Source organism: Esox lucius, chromosome 21 (assembly GCF_011004845.1).
Source record: "Esox lucius isolate fEsoLuc1 chromosome 21, fEsoLuc1.pri, whole genome shotgun sequence".
In the NCBI taxonomy this organism is placed as follows: domain Eukaryota; kingdom Metazoa; phylum Chordata; class Actinopteri; order Esociformes; family Esocidae; genus Esox; species Esox lucius.
This window is the reverse complement of record NC_047589.1, coordinates 28,948,238-28,965,810: the sequence shown is the minus strand read 5'-3', so window position 1 is coordinate 28,965,810 and position 17,573 is coordinate 28,948,238. Positions and strand designations below refer to the sequence as shown.

Sequence of the window (17,573 nt, the reverse complement as noted above, 5' to 3'; positions counted from 1 at the left end):
TAAAGCACATTGAATTGCTTTGATGTATGAATTGTGCTATATAAATAAACTTTCTTGCTTTGCATGTTGATGTTTAAGTTTGATTAAATACACACAGAAAACAGCCACAAATGTGTTTTGCAAGCATTCCAACCATGTTTCTATGGAGTGTGGTCGCTAGGCTATGGTCCTGTTACCTGTAAAAACGCTGCGTTTACCTGGCTTTGTGAGGTTACCACAAGACAATTTTGATTGAACATTGTTGGCTCAGGAAGAGTGAGACTCAGGCTCACCAAAGTTCAAAGAGTCAGCCTTTATTTTCTAATAAACAGTGCTGTTTGGGTTCTGCATGCACACACAAGCAATCCATTTCTTTTGAAATGATGGCCCTGTATTTAACCAACCTTTGAAACCACAACAGCCCTGTTCCTGCTCAGCTTTCCCAACTCTTTGTTTCTGGGGTCCATTGAAGGTGAGTAATCTGCTATTGTTTGTCCTTACTGGAGGTTTACAAAAAAAGCAACAGAGACAGTCCTGGGTTTTGGCAAAATTTGAGAAGGATGAGGACTCCTGCATGTAAGGCTGGACCGTTTGTGTTGGCGTTTCTTGAGAATCATCACAGCATGCGAACTGGAGCATATTGGACAGGTCAACGTATGAACCAGAAAGTATGTGTGAAATAAACTGTGTGAAGTGGAGTACATAGGGCAGTTTTCAGATGATACGACGTACACACACACACAAAGCAACGCAAGGTTTCGCTGATTAAATAGTGATTAGTGATTTTTACAAGGGAACAATGTCAGATTTTGGCAACACCAGAAGCTGTTTTTGTGCTGAAGAGAGTTCAAGTGAACTACAATTATTTATTTTTTATTAAAATATACATGTCCATGTATATTTTATCTTTTTCGTATGTTAACAGAGCTAGCTGACATGCTAGCTCTGTTCATAAGTTAACCACGGCAGTGTTGTAGATCCTGGGCTAACTGACAGAGCTGTGGAAGCTGCTAGCTGGCTAACAGAGTATTCATAGCCCGCCTTGACTGGGAAAACGTCTATATATTTGGTGAAACTAGTTGTGGTTGTGGACGAGCAGTTAAGCCGCTGACATTGACACTAAAGGTTATGAGTTTGAATCAATGGAGAGAACTTTCCCAGATCCTAACCCTAACCCGAACCGTTCGAAATCAATACCAAACCCTGTTCTTAATACCTACCCTTAACCCTAACCTTATAATCTTACCGTAAACCTCAACATAATCCCTTAATCTAACCTTAACACACCCTAAACATAAACATCCTGGTACAGGAGCCGTGGGTACCTTCTCATCCTTAATGTCAACTCCGATGAGTACCACCCCACCAGTACCCACTAGTGTCAGCTCACCAGTACCCACTAGTGTCCGCTCACCAGTACCCACTAGTGTCAGCTCACCAGTACCCACTAGTGTCTGTTCACCAGTACCCACTAGTGTCAGCTCACCAATACCCACTAGTGTCCGCTCACCAGTACCCACTAGTGTCAGCTCACCAGTACCCACTAGTGTCAGCTCACCAATACCCACTAGTGTCTGTTCACCAGTACCCACTAGTGTCAGCTCACCAATACCCACTAGTGTCCGCTCACCAGTACCCACTAGTGTCAGCTCACCAATACCCACTAGTGTCCACTCACCAATACCACCCAACGACTGTCGGCTCACCAACTACTGAGATGGCACAATGGCAGACAGGAATTTAATTACGGGAAAGTCACCAGAATTTCGCAGCCCCAGTCCTGAGTCGTTATTGGGATTATTATATGAATTCGGTAGGCAGACAGCGAAGGACAGGGGTCAGGGGTGAGACCACAGCCAAGTTCAGCTTTAACAGGGCGACCAACCAACACAAAGGCTTGCCATGCAGTGAGCACCTGAAAGGCATCAAGTAACAGTGCAGTAAAAGCCTGGGGAAGAAAACGAACAGAAAATGGCCACCGATGTACTGTGGACAGGGGTAATAAGACAGCCATACACTCTGAAAGATAGACAGTCGATCCATTTTGGCTTTAGGCCTTTACAGAAACGGAGCAGGCCAGTGAGACTGAGACTATGGCCCTTCGGGAGGCTGTTATTCATGCTCTCCCTTCTGTATTGAGGCGATGACTCTGGGAGTGTGAAGCACACTGGCCACAAAGAAAACCACTAATACATAACATCTGGATGTACTAAGGAGACAGATCTTTGAAGGTGAATAAAACCCCAATGGCACCTTATTGCCCATAGAGTGCACTCTACTTTAGGCATCTTTAAAACTCGTCCCTGGAGTGTAAAACATTGAGATGGGGTTTGCAGGCGGCTGACTTGATTTAACAGACAGTATCTAGCATAGAGATGTGGATACTATTGAGTCTCTAGCTTAGAGATATTATGCACAGTATCTGACCGTGAGTGTCTGAGCAAACACACAGCATTGAGGAGAGAGAGGCCGACAACACACGAACACAGTACCCACCACGGGAAAAGGCCTCTGCAGCACATCGGCTGAACTACATCCAAACGATGCTGGAAACACAAATAAACGGTAAATTGCGTGTTCACGCCCTGAACCAAAAAAAACATCCACACAGCTACTTTAATTATCTCATTCCTATTGCTTATAAACACAGAAGAGTTTTCCTTAGCGGTGGCTTTATGAGGCTAACACCCTGCCAAAAGCTTACAGGGATTGATTAAAATGTAATGTATCGTTTGACACCTACGGAGGAAACCTAGGTTCAGTTCTTGGTAAGTTACTCTGGCTATTGCTTCAGGTACATATCAGACCTTTATGAGGCAATTATCACCTAGAGAACCTGGCACAGACCTGACTGAGTCTCTGTGTTTGGGTACAGATATTACTGTACTTATGGGGACCGACGTTTGTTAAAACAAGGAAACGTTGGCCCTATTTTTTACCAGGTGTCTCTGTGAGGAACAACCTATTTCAGGATTAGAGGTTAGGTTTAGGTTAACATTTTTAATTGGAGTTAGGGTTTGAATAAGGGTTATGATTTAATGGTAAGAGTGTCGGTTCAGAATATGGTTAAGGTAATAGTACATTTAGAGGAGAAATAGGATTTTCTAATGAACATTTATTTTTTGTACCCACAAACACAGTGAAACAAATGTGTGTGTGTGTGTGTGTCTTTCCAAGTTTCATATGAATTGGTGAAAAGAAAGCTATTTGCTGTGAATATATGAAACAAAGGCAGGGTATCCACTATGAATCTATGAAATGAAGGTTATCCACTATGGATCTATGAAATGAAGGTTATCCACTATGGATCTATGAAATGAAGGTTATCCACTATGGATCTATGAAATGAAGGTTATCCACTATGGATCTATGAAATGAAGGTCATCCACTATGAATCTATGAAATGAAGGTTATCCACTATGGATCGATGAAAAGACAGGACAGCATCCACTATGAAAATGATTTGCTATGCGTACACTTGTGTTTTGCCCAGAATCCTCACCTAAGCAACGCTCCATTCTTTTGGGCTCCGGACAAAGGCAGTCCTCTTTGTAGAGAAAACAGTGCTACGAGCCCCGGTGAAAAAAAACATGTTTGTTTTTCCTGAGAAGTGACTCACCGAGAAGTGAGTCAGCAGCAACCCATAAAGCATTGTATTTTGTTTTCCGTAGCATGTCAGCTAGCTCTGCAGGCACCCAGAGCTACAGTATAACAGCCCTGTTAAACCAACATGCTATTATACTGTTAGCAAGACAAATGACATTATTAGGCCTTTCAAAGAGGGCCCAACATAACCCATTAAAAAGGAAAACAACCACGTTACACGGGCGTCCTAAATGCCCTCGTAGTAATACAGTGGGGAATAGGGACACAGTCCCTGTTAGAAAAGCACCAGTTAATGACAGAGAATGTTCACACCTCCATCTACATATGCCAGAAGACGCTAAATCCTACAGCAACAGGAAACACGTGGATTACAAAGAACGGACATGCCCAGCGTGATCAAATTAACATACGGCATCTGTAGGTGTTTTAAACCCTAACCCTAACCCTAAACCACAGAGATTCCAGGGATAGTGTGATGCAACAGAGCAGATGTCTACCCACCAACCAATCAAACGCTCAGTCGAAACCTCTGAGCAGATCTCCAGACGAAGACAAAAGAACTGATCTTGATGAACTATTATTGCAATAATAAGAGGTATTTGCCTCTGATCTCAGAAGGCTTTCAGGAGACTCAGGTTTACTCCACAAATGTCTACAGGTTACAGCTTTCGACTGAATGTAGTCTCACACCTGTCCTGCTGCCATTTAGTCTGGAGTCGACATCCATCTGGTTCAAACACCACCCACACGTGCATACACACACACACACACAGTGTTAAAAAGGCCAGACAGCTCCAAATCCCTCTCCCCCTTCAAAAAGCAGTAAAAGTCTTTTCCAACACTTGGTTCGGATAATTACGGTAGCGGCGTCTACACACACAGACTTCTTTATTAACAGCATGTGAGCGTCGGTGGCGTTGCGGTGCTCCGGCTGTGATCCGTTAGCCAGTTAGCCGTTAGCCAGCTACATCAACGCAACGCGAAGGGAGTGGTTGCCAAATCAAACCCTGCCTCCTTCACAGCGCCCCGCTAACGGCTGGAATCAATAGTTCTCCACGTTGTCATCAAACCAGACGATGGACAACAGTCCAATGAATGAGCCTGGAGCTGCAGGTGAAGTCAAGGGAACTGCAGAGGAAATGAGCGTCTCTCTGAACACCGATGGACGATTCTGGCGCATCCCGCAAAGGTCGTCCCCGGACACGTCTTTGTGAAGGCACATTGAAGACTTTCTGGTTATCACTTTTTATCACTTAGGGTCTGCAGATCCACGTACAAAAAGCTGGTAAAATAAATGGGTAGTGTACCTTCACTAGCCTACAGCACATTAGACAACACTAGGTATACTGTCATCCAAACTGGAGCCATGGAACAAATGTCTAACGTTCTGTCCATGACACACTGAGCTTTCTTCCTTTATCTGTATTTTCCAGGGACAATCATCGGTAGAAATGTCCTGGGGTAAGATTTTTTTTTTTAAATGTCCATTCTTCTAACCATTTATGTGGGGTCACTGGATCATAGAAAAATGTCCCAGACGGTTAGAAATAGGCACATAGAAACAAACAGCAAGAAAAACATATTGTTTTACATACAATCTGCAGAAAAAGCCCTGAAACTATTGAAAGTGATATGTAAGGAATATATTGTAAATCGATCTATAACAAACTATTGTAAAGTGATCTTTGAATAAAAATGACTGTAAAGTGACCTTTAAGAAACGATAACAAAGTAGTCTTTAAGAAACAATGGTCAAGTGATATGAAAAGCCCAATGAGACATGTCACTGGTTCACAGTCAGTTGGTCCATTGTGTAAACTGGTGTGACGTGTCCAGACCGATTGAGTTTGGCCTCCACCTAACAGCAGTGTGACTGAGATGTTCTCCCTTCTCACTTTTACAAAGAAGGATGAAGGGGAGGTGGGTAAGGCCATGGGGTGTGTGGGAGTGAGACAGTGGGTGAGAAGGGGTGGGGGAGGTTGGTAAGGCCGTGGGGTGAGATGGGGGGTGAGGAGGGGAGCTGACTCACAGTGGAAGACATCTGAGTAGTCCCACATTCCTGGTCTCGTACCGGAGCGCTGTCCACCCCAGCGAAGGGACCTACGGGCACACACACACACACACGCACACACACACGCACACACACGCACACACACGCACACACACACACGCACACACACACACACACGATGATCATGGGAGTAAACAGTAGAGAGGCTTGGTTTCATATGACCCATTATTCTCTAAAGGGTCTCTGGTCTAAGCTAGTGCATGACAGACGGGACTAGTGTCTAGGGACTAGGGATTATGGTCTAGTTTTTAGGAACTGTTCTTTAGGGACTATGGTCTAGGGACTATGGTCTAGGGACTATGGTCTAGAGACATGGGACCAGTGTTTAGGGTGTCCTTTGGAATGCATGATGGTGGACCTTTTAATATGTGCTCCAGGATTTAAAACACAGAAATGTGTCCCAAATGTTAATTATTATTTTTTGCTTACTACTGAGGGCAGAAAACGGACAGAACTTCATTCAAATAATCAAGCTCTACTGTTTCCATCAACTACAGCCGGTTAACAAGCGTCAAAAAAGACGGGAACCAGCTTTGGCCCATGAAGCACCACTTTCCAGGGTCTGAACTGACAGAAAAGCTCAACAGGGCCTCTCTAACTCACAGGAGGTGTCGGTTTGCAGGCGATGGCTGGCGGCTTCTGCTTTGTTCACAGCAACGTGTTCATGGAGGAGGTGATGGGCGGCTCCGGGAGGAGGTTCGTGCTGCTGCGGAGCTGTTGTCTCTCCATGGTTCTCCTCTTCTGGTCTGCTGTCCGGCAGGCTGTCTCCTTGCAGCCTGCAAAACCAGCCATCACACAGCGCACAAACACCAAAAAAGGTTTGTACTGTCACACACCACCAGAAAACCTTTTCACACAATCACTCACAAACCACGCACACAAAATAAATCTCCACTGTCGAAACCGTAGTAGAATAGTATGCATATCTGTTCAAAACTGTGGTAGAATAGTATGCCTATCTGTTGGAGACCGTAGTAGAACAGTATGCCTATCTGTTGGAGACCATGGTAGAACAGTATGCCTATCTGTTGGAGACCATGGTAGAACAGTATGCCTATCTGTTGGAGACCATGGTAGAACAGTATGCCTATCTGTTGGAGACCATGGTAGAACAGTATGCCTATCTGTTGGAGACCATGGTAGAACAGTATGCCTATCTGTTGGAGACCATGGTAGAACAGTATGCCTATCTGTTGGAGACCATGGTAGAACAGTATGCCTATCTGTTGGAGACCATGGTAGAACAGTATGCCTATCTGTTGGAGACCATGGTAGAACAGTATGCCTATCTGTTGGAGACCATGGTAGAACAGTATGCCTATCTGTTGGAGACCATGGTAGAACAGTATGCCTATCTGTTGGAGACCATGGTAGAACAGTATGCCTATCTGTTGGAGACCATGGTAGAACAGTATGCCTATCTGTTGGAGACCATGGTAGAACAGTATGCCTATCTGTTCCCATTTCTTGCCCACATCAACACCCGTGTGTGTCTTCACAGTGTGTCTGTGTAGGAGGGCTAATCCTCCATGCTATCTAACTACAATGCGAAAGGCCGGTCTGATCCTGGGCTCCGGGACAGAGACAGAGACGCCCATATCTGGATCAGCAGAATGTAGCGTCCATCCACAAAGACCGTCACCTAGGGGCCCAGCTTAGGAACTCATTGTATGTATATTATACATCCTCAACAGTATGGCTAGATGGCATCAAGAGGAGGAGAGACCGAGAAAGAGACAAATGAGAGAGAAGTACAGGAAAGTTATCCCCCCCCCCCACACACAGCATCAGCTAAAGATTCCAACCAGCAACCTTCTGGGAACCTTCTGGGAACTTGCTTAACAATCCAGTCAACAGTACCTGGCCCCCATCGTTTGTTTAAAATATTGTAAACGCCTCTCTGTCACCTGTGGTCCTCTAATTTTTAGACTGTGGTCTGGTAAAGCAATGTTCGATGTAAGGATTAAGGAGCCAAGAAGGACACAAACATTTCAAAGCTCCCTCGTGCGTTTTTCATCTCTAACAAACAGTGTCACATCAACTGGTATTTATTTTTAACAGTATACATTATCTCAACTGTAAATCACCCTAGATGCTGTTGTCATATTTTATTACACGTTAGACATTCTTTCATTTGCACGCTATTTTCCATGTAATCAGGCAGAGACATTAAGTGGAGACAGAAACCAATTCATACAGCTTTAATGGTGTGGCAACATTCCTTCACAGCCCCCCCCCCCCCCACACACACACACACTCTTTACCTCAGCAATGACTCTAAAAATGGAAGAGTACTTCTGAAGGGGGCAAATGGTGAACATGCTATCCTTCTCTGTCACTCAGGTCATTCTGTGTTTCTCACTCCATCTCTCTGTCTCTGGAGTCTCTTTATATCTCTATGTGTCTCTTTTGGACCTGACTGTTCATTATTCCCTAAAACATTTTATACAAACAAGAAACATTTACTTCAGCGAGGCCTTCTCCAGGTCATTGCATTTATCTAAAAACAACAACTTCAGCAAGGCCTTTTCCTGTCATTTCATATATATGAAAACAATTACTTCAGCATGACGACATCACAGAGCTGGGGGATGTTAGAGACCTTGCGCTCCTCCACCTTCTGTTTGAGGATGCCCCACAGATGCTCAATAGGGTTTAGGTTCCTTTAGGGATGACAGCCATGTAGAACCATTTGATGCAGTGTGCGGCGTATGGTCTGAGCACTGACTGGCTGACCCCCCACCCCTTCAACCTCTGCAGCAATGCTGGCAGCACTCATACATCTATTACCCAAATTCAACCTCTGGATATAACAATGAGCATGTGCACTCAACTTCTTTGGTCGAACATGGCGAAGCCTGTTCTGAGTGGAACCTGTCCTGTTAAACCGCTGTATGGTCTTGGCTACCGTGCTGCAGCTCAGTTTCAGGGTCTTGGCAATCTTCTTATAGCCTAGGCCATCTTTATGTAGAGCAACAATTCTTTTTTTTCTGATCCTCAGAGAGTTCTTTGCCTTGAGTTTCCATGAAATTCCCGTGACCAGTATGAGGGAGTGTGAGAGCGATGACACCAAATTTAACACACCTGCTCCCCATTCACTGAGATCTTGTAACACTAACGAGTCACATGACACCGGGGAGGGAAAATGGCTAATTGGGCCCAATTTGGACATATTCACTTAGGGGTGTACTCACTTTTGTTGCCAGCGGTTTCGACATGAATGGCTGTGTGTTGAGTTATTTTGAGGGGACAGCAAATGTACACTGTTATACAAACTGTACACTCACCACTTTAAATTGTAGCAAAGTGTAATTTCTTCTGTGTTGTCACATGAAAAGATATACTCAAATATTTACCAACAATGTGAGGGGTGTACTCACTTTTGTGAGAGACTGTATATATATGAAAACAATTACTTCTGAGAGGCCTTCTCCTGGTCTCCATACACAGCGTAGTGTAATGTGTTTTATATGCTGCTAAAGGCATCTGGAACCACAACAAGTGGACAAGTGAGTCCCAAATTGAAGCCTCTTCCTACTGCTTTTGCCCATCAAGGCTCTGGTCAGCAGTAGTGTACCATGTAGGTTACATGGGCCCATTAGGGAGGCCACCAGGGACATGTAGTTCTGACCACAGCTATGGACCAGGGAGAAACCAGTGGTTACACTACACACACATAGAGAGGGGGAGGTAACTAGACAGGGAGGGGGGGAGAGAAATGCAATAAAAAAAAGAATGGGGGGGGGGACAGAAGGGGAGAAAGCCAGAGGAGGGTAGAGAGGGAAAGAGAAGGAGAAATGGGAAGAAGAGAGGGAGAGATAAGGGAACGGGAATGGGAAAAGGGAGATCTGAACACACCTTGTCAATAGAGTTTACTGAACTGAACTGAGACGGAGAGGTCCAATAGGGAGAAGGGAAGCGAGATGGAGTAGAGAGAGAGAGAGAATGGAAGTAAGACAGAGAGAGAGAGAGAGAGAGAGAGAGAGGGAAAGAGAGAGAGAGAGAATGAACCGAGAGGAAGGATGCATTGACAGTGAATACAACCAGGGTGGGTAGTCAGTCTGAGAGGAGACTGGACGAGCTTAAAGCATTACCAGAAACATCTGTCAATCTCCTGCTACCACTCACAGTTCTCTATTTGTCATAATAAATACAATAATGTGTTTTTTAACAGACGCATGTATCAAAGACACTGGTTGGTCATGCAAGCTTACATATAAATATATTTACATGTATCTATTCATATCTGGGTGGTCCCTGGAATCGACCCCACCATCCTCGGGTTGTAAACTAGTACCAGAGGACCACCGGAGGGAGGAAACATGAAACTGAAGATCTGTCATGAAACACATTCACGGAGGAGTTCTCCTCACGGAGGAGTCAAGCATCTTACATTTGCACATTTTAGTGAGCAGACCCTCTTATCCAGATCGACTTATAGGGGCATTTAGGGTGAACTGTCTTGCCTTGTTCACTATTCACCTTGCCGACTCTGGGATTTGATCCAGCAAACTTCTGGTTCCAGGGAAGATCTTTGTCTCTGACAGGTCATGATACAATTGCAGGCGTGAGATAACCAGCACTAATAACTACTGTGCCCTGGACAAATCTGGGTATTGCGTCTTTTGAATTTTGGTGATGTTGTAAATAGAGAGGACTGGAGCTCTTTTACTGGAGGCCTACTGCAGTCAGAGGTCAAGTGGGTCACACGTTCCAGAGACACCTTTGGGTTTCCCGTAGGGATGATGCTGTAAAGCTAAAGCACACACTGTAAAGGTTCCAGGTTCCAGAGACAGCCCAGAGATAACCCAGAGACAGCCCAGAGTCAGCCCAGAGTCAGCCCAGAGTCAGCCCAGAGTCAGCCCAGAGGTAACCCTGAGATAGCCCAGAGACAGCCCAGAGACAGCCCAGAGATAACCCAGAGACAGGCCAGAGATAGCCCAGAGACAGCCCAGAGACAGCCCAGAGACAGCACAGAGACAGCCCAGAGACAGCCCAGAGACAGCCCAGAGTCAGCCCAGAGTCAGCCCAGAGTCAGCCCAGAGGTAACCCTGAGATAGCCCAGAGACAGCCCAGAGACAGCCCAGAGTCAGCCCAGAGTCAGCCCAGAGGTAACCCTGAGATAGCACAGAGACAGCCCAGAGACAGCCCAGAGATAGCCCAGAGACAGCCCAGAGATAGCCCAGAGACAGCCCAGAGTCAGCCCAGAGTCAGCCCAGAGGTAACCCTGAGATAGCACAGAGACAGCCCAGAGATAGCCCAGAGACAGCCCAGAGATAGCCCAGAGACAGCCCAGAGATAGCCCAGAGATAGCCCAGCACACTCTAGATGATTTATAGGTATGCTCTCCTTAGACCCCCCCCCCATCCCTTGCACCTACGACCAAAGAAAGATAAATCCCAAACTGTAGGGACAAATGGAGGTGTGTAGAGGGACGGTGGAGGTGTAGTGAGGGACGGGTGGAGGTCTGTGGAGCGACAGGTGGAGGTGTGTGGAGCGACGCGGGGAGGTGTATAGGAGTCCGTCTAACAGCGCGCTATCTTAGCCTGGGATCAGGCCCAGTCATGCCCATACAAGGCCTATCGCCCCCAACCACCACAACAGAAACCATCACTGGGCCAGGACGAGGGGGGCGAACAGGAAACGTGGGGGAAGAGAACAAAATAGTGTTAAAGAAAAGAAAGAAGAAATTGTAATGGAAACCGGTATCAGCGGAAGACACAGGTCTTGTGAAAACAAGCACAAGGTGGAATGTTGTGGAGATATGATATTCACTTCCTGATCTGAAGGTAGGCTGATGTAGATATTTACATGCTGATACAGAGAGTGAAGACAGAGGGAGAAACAGTGGGGGAGACAGAGAGAGTGAGGGAGGAGTATACATACAGACCAAGTAAAGCTGTCAGGAATACAGTCAGGTGAGGGCAAAGTAAAGTTGTCAGGTATACGGTCAGGTCAGGTGAGGGCAGAGTAAAGGGTAAATATTTACCTGGCACACCTTGAGCAAATGTTGAGCGTGACCTTGGCCTGGGGCTCTGGACAGTAGGAACTACGACCCTGGCTGAACTTACTGCCTGAAGAAGCTAGCCCCGTCACCCCCTCCATACGCAGGTCATCTAGGTCCTCTGTGGAGGGAGGGATGTGGGAGGGAAGGATAACAGGTTGAGTTATTTATCTTAGTCGATGTGTCAAAACAATCAGCAAATGTCAAGGCAGCTTGTCTCAGCCGTCCAGAACTGTAGCAAGACCACAAACACACACATCCAGAAACACACACATCCAGACACACACACATCCACACACACACACATCTACACACACACACATCCACACACACACACACATCCAGACACACACACATCCACACACACACACATCCAGAAACACACACATCCAGACACACACACATCCAGACACACACACATCCACACACAGACACATCCAGACACACACACATCCAGACACACACACATCCACACACACATCCAGACACACACACATCCACACACACACATCCACACACACACACACACATCCACACACACAAGGCCATAAATGGACAATACTATCTTGCACCAATTAGCCAGAAAATAGATGGTGGTTTTTAGGAGATGAAACAGTGGAGACCGAGTTGAAGGACAGATTTGAGAGACACCCCTCGGTCAGAGAAAGAGAGAGACACCCCTCGGTCAGAGAAAAAGAGAGAGACCCTCTCCGGTCAGAGGAAGAGAGAAAATTGGAGGCAGAGATGGAGTGATATGGTCAGAGGGTGAGAAACAGAGAGTGAGGGGAGGAGAGATGGCGAAAGAGAGAGATAGGAAAGAGATGGCTGTGTGTGTTCTCCCCCCGTGTCCTACTGCTCTTCATGACTTTCTAAAGAGCTCCATATGTACACACCAGAGGCTTCTCCTTCACCCCCCCCCCCCCCACTCCAGCCTTACTACAAACAGGTGCAGAAGGTCTGGAATCCATCCCTGTGTCAGGCATCAGAAGTTGTTCCATCATTCCCCACCCCTTTTCTCCATTATCCAATTCCCTCTCTTCTTTCTCTCTCTCTTTATCTATCTCTATCTCTTTTTTTCTCACGCATGCACTTTTTTTCTCTCTCAGCCTCCCTCCCTTTCCCTGTCCCTCTGTCTCTGGTTTGTTTTAACATACAGCTGTTGAAAACTAAGACAGAACAGAGTTTGACACGCGATAGCGTTCCCAGGTTTAGCGCTGTGTTCTCTTGCTGTGTGTCTGTGTGATGGCGCTCCCAGGTTCACCACAGGCACTGGCTCCTGCTCTCTGGTGGCACACAATCAGATATCACCCATATATGCAAAACATAGCAACATTGTTTTTCCTTCTAAGAGACACAATTCACAATTTTAATCAATCCGGAGAAACCAGCCAGAAAACAACAACTGGGCTGGGTGTACATCCTAGCTAAACACCGGACAATAAAATATATTAAAATGACTCTAAACTCGAGGGTATGAGCCTGCCCTGGCACCCAAGTTTAGATTGCAAAAATCTGAAAAAAGTTACGTCTGTTTTTGATACAAAAACACTCCACGGATTGTTGGTCAACTCCTGGGAGATCAGCTCCTCGGGCCGTTGCCATGTTTTGCAATAACATGGGCAGGCATTAACTCAAAATCCCTGTAAAATGTTCCCCTCTTATCAATATTCACTCGATAGCTGTTTGACATTGATGTCAGGCTTGATACCACGCTCTACTATGTTTGTCTAACTTGGCATCCCCACGAAAATAAATCCAGAATTCCAACAGCAGTACAACATTGTTTGTCTTTCACAGGAGGACAGTGAGGCAGAACAACATCAAGGAATTCTAGAAACTCTGAGTTATTGAACTGTGTTCCATGAATCATGACTCTTTCTCTCCGGGCACACCAGAGTTGAATGTGAGGGCAGAGGCCGCCAATTCCTTCAGTGTGGCAGTGAGGACATCCAGATTCCCAATGTTTTCCGTACGGACCAGGACTGGGTCACCCAATCTGAAAGTCTGGCTTCATTCCTTCATTCAACCTTAAAGGAATCATTTGTAGGATTTGTAGAACAATATATAATTATAGAGACTATTTTTGACATACTCAATTTCAAATAGCATCTTTGCCAAGTAACCTTCAGAATATAATTATGTTATGAAGGTTACTTGGCAAATATTTGAAATTGAGTGTGTCAAAAACGCTTTGTTGTCAGCATACACACGGTCATAGAGTTGGCATCTTCCCGTTCATTTTCTCTTGCTTAATTTAATCCGAACACACAGAAATTGGGTACCCAATACACCTATGAAATGTCTCTGTCAGGCACCACATTACCCATGACTCCGGAGCCAGACTGCAGTGGGTCGAGGGAGGCCTCAGTTTTTCAGATGGGGCAGGGCTTGGGCCTCAGATGTTCTGATGATCAAAGTGAGCACCACAGGCCTGGTTTATTTGTTAAAGCTGGGGTGAACTGGTTTGGTTAATTTGGCAGTGCTGGAGTGAACTGGTTTGGTTTATTTGGCAGTGCTGGGGTGAACTGGTTTGGTTTATTTGGCAGTGCTGGTGTGAACTGGTTTGGTTTATTTGGCCCCCATGATGGTCAATGTAGAACTTTGGTACCTTCTCTCCACATTAGTGATCTGATCAGTCGGTGGCTGTTCGTACAGGAACTGTGTGAGACAAAACAAGCGAATTCGCCGGGGGCGTACGTACAACAGAGTCAACAGCTTGGACCGTTGAAACAACCACACAAATAAAACCCAACGTTAGATACAATCCATTCCACCTTTCTCACTGCATCAATGACAAACTGGTGAAGAACCATCCCAGCGGCTTCTTTGTTTGTCTTTGGGCACAGGGGAGTAAGACTGAGACCTTGCTGGGGGGTGGGGGGGGGGTAGGTCTCTCGTTTCTTGGGTATCTGTGCTTGGGGTGCCTTTTTTGGCCGTTTCATGCGTCCACTAAGGCTGTTGTTCTTTTGCAGCAAAGGAGCAGCATTTTAGGTGATTTTCACACTTTTGTAAACAGCAGACAATCCATGTTGGTTATTTATTCGATTTTGTTTCTGATTAGGGTTAATGTAATGCGTTATGGGTTAGGAAAAATATATATTATTAAGGGTAATCAATTTGTTTCCATTTGACGCAACATAGCTAAGCCAGTATGCGAGTGTTTGTGTGAAATAGACTCATCTGTCACGTAAAACCCACATTGATACTTTCCTGTCAATCTCATATTTCCACCCTCCTGGAAGAGAAAAAGCACCTCACACCTTGAAAGGAGAGAATGAACGAAAGGAAAACGAGAGCGCGTGACTAATCGTCTGGATTAGAGGAGAGACACTCAACCACTGAGAAACTTTCCCCTTCCCTCTTTCCATCAGGGTGGCCCTGTTTCCAACTCACCTGTCTGTGTCAGTGCGCGCGCACGTGTTTCTGTGTTGTTTGTGTGTGTCTGCATATATTCTCTGTAGGTGAAGTAATAATTTAGAGAGAGTGAGACGAGAAGGGTAGCCTAAATCATGAGATATAAAAGGTTTACATTTTAAACTACAGGCCTCTTTCGAATTTAAATTGCGGGGGAATCCCTAAGTCATCATGGGAAACTTTATAATTAAAATACTCAGGAGTTATTCTCAGAAATAGACCATCATCTATCCCAAAGGCATCACACACTGGAATAAATTACTCAAATAATTGTTTGTTATTTCATAACATGACAAACATTTTACAGAAAATGTTAGGGTTTCAGGTTACTGGCCTTGAAAACCCTGGATCGTGTCCCAAATGACATCATAATAATTCTGGTTGAAAAACAGGACACGATTTACAAATGTTATCCGAAGCTTAGCGTTGCCTCAACTCCAAAACCTGATAAACTCCTCTCTAAGGTGTTTCTGCATGGACGCCAGTGATGCCGGTGATATGTCCCAGGTGGACACTGGTGATGTTTGCTCTGTGATGTCCCAGGTGGACACTGGTGATGTTTGCTCTGTGATATCCCAGGTGGACACTGGTGATGTTTGCTCTGTGATATCCCAGGTGGACACTGGTGATGTTTGCTCTGTGATATCCCAGGTGGACACTGGTGAGGTTTGCTCTGTGATGTCCCAGGTGGACACTGGTGATGTTTGCTCTGTGATGTCCCAGGTGGACACTGGTGATGTTTGCTCTGTGATGTCCCAGGTGGACACTGGTGATGTTTGCTCTGTGATGTCCCAGGTGGACACTGGTGATGTTTGCTCTGTGATATCCCAGGTGGACACTGGTGATGTTTGCTCTGTGATTTCCCAGGTGGACACTGGTGATGTTTGCTCTGTGATATCCCAGGTGGACACTGGTGAGGTTTGCTCTGTGATGTCCCAGGTGGACACTGGTGATGTTTGCTCTGTGATGTCCCAGGTGGACACTGGTGATGTTTGCTCTGTGATGTCCCAGGTGGACACTGGTGATGTTTGCTCTGTGATGTCCCAGGTGGACACTGGTGATGTTTGCTCTGTGATGTCCCAGGTGGACACTGGTGATGTTTGCTCTGTGATGTCCCAGGTGGACACTGGTGATGTTTGCTCTGTGATATCCCAGGTGGACACTGGTGATGTTTGCTCTGTGATATCCCAGGTGGATACTGGTGATGTTTGCTCGGTGATGTCCCAGGTGGACACTGGTGTTATTTGCTTTGCTGTGTTTAACATCGCCACCATCACAGAACATTACCGGATGCTTTTAATCTCTTTCAACCAGCAACCTTTTACCTTGTCTTCTCTGGTTTGTCAAATCACAAAAAGGAAAGGAAGAAATCCTTGTCTAATATCTCCGACAGGTAGAAGAATAACATTAAACACTGCTGAAAGACCTCCATCTTCTTTTGTATTAACGATAAGTCACCAACTGCTGTCTGAAACTAAGCTAGGCGTGACGGCGTAGCGTGCCGCTCTTCACAGCCCACTAAGTTGTTCCACCTAACAGTCTACCAGTGGAGGATGACGCTATCATGTACAGACACACAAACACACACACACACACATTTAAGTCAATGGAATTGTGCTGCTGCTTTGACTGGAGTAGATGCTGTGTGTGAATGAATATCAGACCCAATCAGCAGTGAGCTGACACAGAACAACAGGTTTTCCTACAGGGGCCAATAAAGAGCTGAATGAACTCTGGAAATAATCCTCACCTCAACTAGAGTGACGTACTCTGGATTGGAGTACAATAGTTCTGTTTGTTTTAATTGCATGTTGCTATAATGCTTTCTTCTTCTTTCTGTGTCATCCCACAGCGTGACAGGAATTCATCCATGCCTCTGCTGCTGTTTGTTTAAGTTTGTGTGTGTAGAGTGTGTTTCTCTAAACTTCAGTGTGTGTATGTGTGTGTGTGTGTCTGTTTTATCCTTTTCTACAGGCCCCATTGAGAAAGAGAGAGAGAGAGAGAGAGTGAGTAAGAGTTTATTTGTTCAGTCACACATGACTGAGGTGAGTTTATCTTCCTCAGGTTAACAGGCCAACCCTACACACACACACACACACACACACACACGCATACACACACACACACACATACACACACAAGACAGCCAGGCAGTCTCAGGAAACAATACCACAGTCTATAGACAGGTCAATATTACACCTTGTGGTGGACGACACACCGGCCAGTCTAGTGGAAGCCTCACGTCACCCCGCGTCTTCTGTCCGGACACACCCACCCCGCGTCTTCTGTCCGGACACACCCACCCCGCGTCTTTTGTCCCGACACACCAGAGGGGAGGGGGATGACAGAAGAGGGGTGGGGGTGAGAGTGGAGGGGGTTGAGAGCAGAGGGGAGGGGGATGACAGCGAAGAGGAGGGGGATGAGTTCAGGGGGGGGGATTTGGGGGGGTAAGAGCGCAGTGGGATGAGAACGGAGGGGAGGGGGATGAGAGTGGGGGGG

At 45.9% G+C, this 17,573-nt stretch overlaps 1 protein-coding gene across 4 annotated transcripts in view; it reads right to left on the bottom strand.

Moving 5' to 3' along the window:
- c21h8orf34 (chromosome 21 C8orf34 homolog) overlaps window positions 1–17,573 on the bottom strand; it is a 106,603-nt gene that overhangs the window by 28,183 nt on the left and 60,847 nt on the right. For 3 of the 4 annotated variants that reach the window (XM_029116355.2, XM_029116357.2, XM_029116358.2), the window contains exons 8-10: window positions 11,646–11,781; window positions 6,260–6,432; window positions 5,615–5,685 (exon numbers count right to left, since the gene is read on the bottom strand). In XM_029116355.2, the coding sequence (XP_028972188.2) occupies window positions 5,615–5,685; window positions 6,260–6,432; window positions 11,646–11,781 (380 nt within the window). The remainder of the gene's footprint in view (window positions 1–5,614; window positions 5,686–6,259; window positions 6,433–11,645; window positions 11,782–17,573) is intronic. The other variant, XM_029116356.2, reaches the window with a different exon arrangement.